At 36.9% G+C, this 8,142-nt stretch overlaps 1 protein-coding gene across 2 annotated transcripts in view; it reads left to right on the top strand.

Moving 5' to 3' along the window:
• Positions 1 to 8,142, top strand: part of ACACA (acetyl-CoA carboxylase alpha) — a 214,492-nt gene that overhangs the window by 50,340 nt on the left and 156,010 nt on the right. For both annotated transcript variants that reach the window (XM_012726261.1, XM_012726260.1), the window contains exons 10-11: positions 1,596 to 1,706; positions 7,523 to 7,732. In XM_012726261.1, coding sequence (XP_012581715.1) covers positions 1,596 to 1,706; positions 7,523 to 7,732 — 321 coding nt within the window. The remainder of the gene's footprint in view (positions 1 to 1,595; positions 1,707 to 7,522; positions 7,733 to 8,142) is intronic.

Here is an 8,142-nt window from a genome sequence, read left to right as displayed (position 1 = left end):
CCTGACCCGCCCGCTGCTCCCCTCAGCAGTGTACTTCATCGATCTGCCTGTTCTGCTCCCCACTCTGTCTCTGGTGAATCCTCTCACCCTCCGCATGTGTGGCCTGTACCCCAGTTCTGTATAAATAAAATAAATAAATCTTAAAAAAACAAAAACAAAACCATAAACCTACTATCCAGAGTTAAATGCTGTTAGCATGTTCATGTATTTTCTACTATCTGTTTTTGATTCATAGATTTATTTATCTTTATTACTAGAGTTCCATAATATAGTTATTGTAATAATTATAAAATTAGGTTCTTACTATATATGATATCATTAGTATCCGTTGTTTTTTTCCTACTTAGTATTTTCTATAAACATTTTCCTCATAGCATTGAAATTTTTGTAAAATAACTTGTGGCTGACCATGCCTAGAGCTTGTATATGTTTTTAAAAGACCTACCTTCTTTCTTACTGATATCCTATTACTATATATACTACTATATTTTTTAAGTCTTCCACATTTGTGACAGTTTCTTTGATAATTCTTTACCCAGTAGTTGAGTTCATCAATCTCTCTCTTTGTAACTTAAAAAAGGGTCAAGGGAACTTTAAAAGAGTTGGAGCCATTAGCTGAATATTTCATTTTTAAACTACTAACACAAATTAAGAATTGAAATGATCTTTTTTTGGTGACAATTCCCCCTGCTCCCAATATTTCTATAATGTAGACCTTAGGAGATTGAAATGTTTCAATGAAATAGTCACTTGGTTATTTTAAATTATCAGTTACTTTCCCCCAATTTACTTTTTGCTTGAACAGTGCATTTAGATATCTACTATGTTTTTGCATATAAATATTTCCTCATTCCTTTTAACGAGTACATAGTATTTTAATAAATAGATATATCTTGATTTAATTTCTGGAGAGATAATTTTTCAAAAAGTTTTAGAATCACCACCGGCTGATTGTATAATGCTGTAAATCTGAAAAACACAGATCATGTTTTATTTTTCTGTGAAAATTTAGTAATATTTTGTTATTTTTATCTTTTATAAAAGGTTGAGTGAGAAAAACATTTTCTAGATTCTTGAGAGTTCTAATTTGTTGCATCTTTTATGTTGACAGAAGCTATTCCAGAGATTATCCATTTAATATTAAGTGAACTACTTATGCCTTTATTTTTCTAATAAAAATTGTAGGTAGTACATGAATACCTGTACTGTAAGAAAGAAATTCCAACACATATAGAAACTTATAGGGTAAATTTGCCTTTTTAAAATTAATATTGCTGTATTTTCTGTACTTGTAATTTTGAACTTAGATATATAAATATATAAATAATCATAATAAGGATATAGTTTTATTGTTTTTAATCTATATGAAGTCATCTTAGATTGAACCATATGAAATTGTCAATAGGTCACTTTTTTTTTTAATCTACAAAAAAGGGTAAATTCTTCGGTACAAACTGATACTATAATGGTGGTGTTTATTTTTTTCTTACTTAATAGTATATGACTACGTATATGTCTACAAAATAGCAGCATTATTGAAGGCAGAAAATGCCAATTTTCCCCTCTCCTACTAATACTACTCTTTCTTCTTGAAGGCAGCAGAGGAAGTTGGATATCCAGTAATGATCAAAGCCTCAGAAGGAGGAGGAGGAAAGGGAATCAGAAAAGTCAACAATGCAGATGATTTCCCTAACCTCTTTAGACAGGTAAAGTGCAAGTTGTTTTTGTGTGAAATACATGATTTAACTTTCTATATAATTTGAATGTCCAGAAAATAACTTTATTTTTTTTTGTCTGTAACTAGTTTTCTAGCCTCCAGCAGCATATTAGCAGGGAAAAATATTAAGTGAAATGTTCAGTTTAAAATTTTACTCAGGTGATTCAAATAGTAGTTATTTTCTCATATAGAAGTACTTAGTTTCTCAATTTTTCCATTTTATGTGCAGCTCATAGACCCTAAGGGTGACATGGAAGCACATATTTCTGTGCTCTTCTCTGTGTTTGTGGATGAAGTGTATAGTATGGTCAGTCCTGATCTGGATGTTCTTGTCTTGACCCAGGCTCTTTGGGTCACTGTAGCTCACATTGATTGCTGGTTCTTGAATTTCTGCTCATTCCTATCTACCCTGTTGGCCAACTGTCTACACCCTCTAGCTTGTGCTGCTTGGCTACTGCACCTCGGCACACAGAGCCTATGGCAGGCCCATATTCTGAGAACTGAGGGTGGCTCCGGAAAGCTAAATCCTAGGGCCTCTCTCAGCTTCATCCTCCAATTTGCAGACAAGTTGATCTGGCTGCACTAAAGGTTGCTTGTGGAAGCAGCCAAAGAAATTTCTTTTTAGAATCTTAGAAAATTGGGAGACAGGAGTTTATTCTTCCCTGTCACAGAGTTACCCTCACATATTTTACTCGCTGTTTTTCCTTCTACTTATACATAGGAAAAGATGGGTCAGAATAAGAGAAATTGGGACACAATCTGTCCTTTCCTTCTGGCTTCCCACTTTTCTTATTTTTCCAGTATCTTTTACTTTGTAAGTAGTAACCCTAGACATCTTTTTGGGGAAAAGGGAAAAAAAAGCAACAAACTTTTTGTTTCACTGTCATGGGCTAAAAGGAAAACTCGCATGAACTGAATCTTCTGTTAGATAAATGTCAGATAAATGTGCTGTACTGCATTATTGAATTTTCAATGGGAAAATTTGAATATTGCCTGTCTGCACACTTTTCGGTAATAATCAATGCTTTGTGAAATCTAAAAAAGCATCTTAAAAGTAAAAGTGTATGTTAATTTTTTAAAATGCTTATTCCTTTAGATATTTCAAAACTGCATATTACTATAAAATCAAATAGTTGAAGAGTCTACACCATTAATAAAATATTTCATGTAAAAGTCCTTACATTCCAATAAGGTTAGAATATGGAGGTTGTGAGACAAAGATAGAGAAGGAAACCCAGAGAGATGAACCTTTTCCCTTAGAAATATCTTCTAGTATTTCTCTTCAAGTATGGGGCTGCTTTTTTCCTAGAAATACCTGCTAGTTTGAGAGGAGGTAGTTGAAATATGGTTAGAATTTTCAAATCACCTTATAAAACTAAAAGGATAAGGTGTATGTTTTAAGGCTTGCTGAAGAGAGTACTCTGGAAAACCACCCATATTTTAGGTTGGGATTTTGAAGGGATTGTATACTTTAGGAGCAAAAATGAACTGTAAATAGACTAGCCCCCATAGGGTCAAAATCTCTTAAGTTTCAAAATGTTTAATCCTTACTACAAGCAAGTTGTTCTAGGATGGCTAGTAGCCCACTCACTGGCAGGGAGAAATATGAATTCTCTTCTTTTTTTTTAAAGATTTATGTATACAGAACTGGGGTATAGGCCAGAGGTGCAGGGCAGTAAGAGGATTTACCAGAGACAGAGCAGAGAGCAGAACAGGCAAATTGATGAAGTGCACTGCTGAGGGGAGCAGTGGGCAAGACAGGAGAGGTCTGCTGCGCTCTGTGGGTCACCTCTCTGAACGGGGATGGAGCTCATGCTGAAGTGGCTGCTACTAGCTTCATCCCATTGCGCCACCAAGGAGGGCCCTGGATCCTCCTCAAAGAAACTCAGTTCTCAAATTATTTCTATTAATACTTAAATTGCAATTTCAAGCAGACAATTAAAAATAAGCAGGTAATCAAATTACATGGTTGAAGTCAAGGAAAATAGTAAGTGATCCACAGAGTTTAGATAATGGCTATGTTAGACCAGGACTTTAAAATAGCTGTATTTAATATATTCAGGAAAGACAAGATGGAGAGTTTTGACAGAACCTAGATACCATAAAGAAATGAATGAGATTTCTAAAACTAAAATTCAATAACTAAAATTAAGAACCAGTAGAGGAGTTTAATAGCATATTATATGCAGTTGAAGAGAGAACTAGTGACTGGAAGATTTTTCAGAAGAAAGCACAGACTGAAACACAAAGACAAAATTATGAAAATTAGAGAAAGCAGCATGTGAGCAATTATTTGCAAAGATGACTGATAACTGATGATAATTGATATCATCTCTGGTTACAGACCCTTTACATTAAGACTTTGCTGCTCTTCCATAAAATAAAATAGGATTTGTTTTCCCACCCTTTGAATTTTAGTTGATCTTGTGACTTGGTTTGACCAATAGAATGTGGCAGATACAGTGTATAAGGCTTACACAGAGGTTAACCCTAAATCTTAAGTGGTCTTGTGTTTGCCTTAACCCTCTTGGAGTGAGCCTAAGACTGCCATGTGGAGAGCCCAGTCTAGCCTTCTGGAGAAGAGGGATCACATAAGCAGAGGTGGGTTATCCCAGATGTCCCTAGGACTGACTTGTTGACAAGCACCACATTTGGGACATATAAATAAGACCATCTAAGCCCTTTAAGTTACCAGGTGACTGCTGTACTCTGCAAAGGATCCAACCCCACTGAGTCCATTAATTGCTGAGGAAATAAAACAGTTGATGTCCTAAGTCATCATTTGTGGTAGTTTGTTATACCTCCATGGAAGACTTAACATAGAAATTATCACACAAACTAAAAGTGTGATAGTGCCATAAGAGAAAAAACAACATGTGGCATTGGCTTTGAAAATGGCTTATAGGTAGAGGCTGGAAAATGGTGATGAGGTTAATAAAGGCTGGAGCAATGGTGAACAGGCTGTTAATAAAGACTGAAAAAGGGTGTGCAGGGATTGTTATGAGAGTCTGGGAAAGGGGAGCCCGTCATTTTTAGTGGTGGAACATTTGCCTGAGATAATTTGGAAGAAGAATATATTTAATGAACTTGTAGACCTAGTTATTCCAGATCTCTCTTATGAAATTGGCTGTTAGATGCTTCTGACTGCTTACAGTAAGTAACTGTAACAATGAGATGAGTTAAAGAAGGTGTTTTCACATTTGTTGTTTGAAATTAGAACTGTTCTTAGTCTCTCCAATTGGCAAGAATCTCAAAAAAAAAAAAAAAGTGGCCTCAAGATAAAAGTCAGGAATAACAGATTTTTTAAGAGCTCAGATACATTCAAGGTAGTTCCTGTGGATTACCCTCTAAGCAGGGCAAAAGAGCCTGAAATGCTCAAAGGAAGAGGCTTGTGTAGAATATTATGTGTGTGAAAAGTTTGGGGCAAGGTGTGAATACCCAGTGTTATTCATAGGACCTATGAAGATTTAAAGGGATTTGCATTGACAAATACATCAGAAGGACTAAAAGAGATAGAGAGAGTACCTACTAAAGAGGCCTCTGAGACTTCAACTTTGTGGGGACAGGATTCAGACTGAGAAAGCTACTAAACTGTAAATCATTTGTAGCAAATAAAAAGATTACACAGCAAGCAGAGATAGTAGTTCAGAGGACAGAGCTGAGAGTAGAGAGAAGTGATGAATTAGGAAACTGTCTTTAAGGAGCAAAACAAGACCCGTTAAAAAAAACAAAAAGCAAAAAACAAGTCTCTATTCCTGGAGTAAGGAAACCTTATAATATCTACTAAACTGGATTTCAGAAGTTCTGTGGACCAGTGACTGCTATGTACATCCTGTCCTCTCTTCTTTGAGCATGAGTGTCTTTTACCCTCCCTATCTCATCATCACATGTTGGGGGTGTTGAGGGGCAGATAACGTGTCTTTCTAGTTCCCAGGTCTTCGGATCAAGAGAAACTGCACCTGAGTGCCACACCTGAGGAGCAGCATTTGCTTCTGGACATAACTCATAAGAAAATGGATGTCAAGCTTGATGCCATGATTGGCTGAGACTTTGGGGGTCTTAGGAGGGGGGTGAGTCTATTTTGCATGTGGGAGGATGTGAATTACTGTGGCCAGAGGGTGGACCTCATTAATTGTTTGCAGAGATGGCCGCAGTAACTCCTCCCATCCTTTTATGTATATCCCATTGCCTTTCCTCTCTTCAGGAGATGACCTCTCTTTTCTTACTCCTTGAATTTTATCTGGCCTTATGGCTTGCTTAGACCATTTGAATTGTGGCCAGAGCAGTACTGTGTAGATTGTGGAACCTGGAAGCCTTGCAGCTTTTGTCCTCAACCTCTTGGATTACTGCATTTTGAAGAAGTTTGGCATAGCTTGCTAGTATATTAGTTCGCATGCAACAGAGATGAGCTGTTGTAGTTGAGACTTCCCTAGACCTGCCCTCAAAATAAGTTTACAGATGCTTGAGTGAGACCATTCAACTCCATTTGAGCCGCCAGATGTGATATACATGAGTGACCCCCAGGTGAGACCCGAAGAACTGCCTGATGAATACAGCGTCCTGAGCAAAGCAAATAATATGGTTTATGTCGTTATAATATGGATTATGAGTTTTGAGGTGACAGTAGCAAAACAGAGCATAAAAGAAACAGCACATGAGAGACATGTGGGATACCATGAGGTATGTACATCATGTACTTGAGTCTCAAAGGAGAGAAAGAATGGAGCAGAAACAATATTTGAAGAAATCACAGAGCAGAGGCAATATATGAAGAGAGAATGGCTAAAAAGTTCTTGAACTGATAAAAATACAGATTGAAAAACTGCTATGAGCCCTGCAGAACAAGTGCGAAGAAAACCACATCTAGACTTGTCAGAATAAATATGCTACCTAACTCCCCAAAGAAGAAGAGAGAGCAAGAAATCTTAAAGCAAGGAGCCTCTCTGGTGGCACAGTGGTTAAAGACAGCTCTATCAAACTACCACAGCGATTGCAGCACAAATGCCATCCTGGCCACCAGGGAGCTGGCCCACGTGGTGCAGCAGACCTCTTCTGTCTTTACTGCTGCTTCCCTCAGCAGTGTATTTCAATCAGTCTCCCTGTTCTGTTCTCTACTCCATCTCTGGTGAATCCTTTCACCCCACCACCTCACCTCTGGCCTATACCCTAGTTCTTGTATGCATAAATAAAGAAATCTTTAAAAAAAAAAACAGGAATCTTAAAGCAGCTGGACAAAAAATTAGTTTGGAGGAATAACAATCAGTTCGATAGCTGACATCTCAATAGAAGCAGTGGAAACCAGAAAGCATTAGGTTATCTCTACAGTGCTGAATGAAAGTAATTGCTAGTGCAAAATTCTGTATCCAGCGATACTGTGCTTCAAAATTAAAGGTGACGGTCCCTTGGCTGTAATAATACTGTGCATGATGTAATGTGAACCAGAAAAGCATCTGATTCTGGAGCATGTTGTACATTTGGCTGTTAGGAGTTGATAGCAGTATTTTACCCCTTTGTGGAATTTGTGTGTGTGTGTGTTCTCAAAATGTTGTTTTTTATCCTTACAACACACTGAATGTTCATACTTTTTCATGGTCATCAATTAATATTAGTTAAATAACTAAGAATGCAGCATCTTAGACATTGACAAGGGCATGAACTGGTTTTTATTTATTTTTGTATTCTTACTGATTAACATGGTCCCCACACTTCTAGGCATCTGCCTGGTGAACTTGAAGCGGCTTATCAAGATAGAAGAAAAAAATACTTGTCACTTAAAGCTTTGTTTTGCTTTCTTTTCTAATATAGGTCCAAGCTGAAGTCCCTGGATCTCCTATATTTGTTATGAGACTAGCCAAACAATCTCGTCATCTGGAAGTACAGATCTTAGCAGACCAGTATGGCAATGCTATCTCTTTGTTTGGTCGTGATTGCTCTGTACAGCGCAGGCACCAGAAGATTATTGAAGAGGCACCTGCTGCTATTGCTACTCCAGCAGTATTTGAACATATGGAACAGGTATGTGTATGAGAAGGTCTAACATTGCTTTCTTACATGGAACTACTATTCACTTAATTCACTTACCAAATCCAGTGGAATTTCAAGCAGTGGTTCCAGATTATTGCTAAGATTATGTTCTTTTCCCAGAGGAAAAATAATTCTGTCCTAGGAGAATTGTCAGTAAACACTGTAAGCTCTAAAATTAGCTAACACTTGCAAAACATCAGTGCACTATTTTATGCGAAGATAGAGATTTTTAATTTTATGGTTTGGTTTGTTTTTAACAAACAATGATAGGTAGGTAGGCAGTTCCATTTTCTAGACTGATTATCATGTGTCTTCAGATGATTTTCAAATTCTTTTTCTCTTAAAAGTTCCCTAAAGTATCTTCAAAGTTTTTATATTTCACTGTTTTATTATGTATAATG

The sequence above is a fragment of the Condylura cristata genome, unplaced genomic scaffold (assembly GCF_000260355.1).
Source record: "Condylura cristata isolate star-nosed mole 26May11 unplaced genomic scaffold, ConCri1.0 scaffold00017, whole genome shotgun sequence".
Lineage (NCBI taxonomy): Eukaryota > Metazoa > Chordata > Mammalia > Eulipotyphla > Talpidae > Condylura > Condylura cristata.
This window is presented reverse-complemented; position numbering and strand designations above follow the sequence as displayed.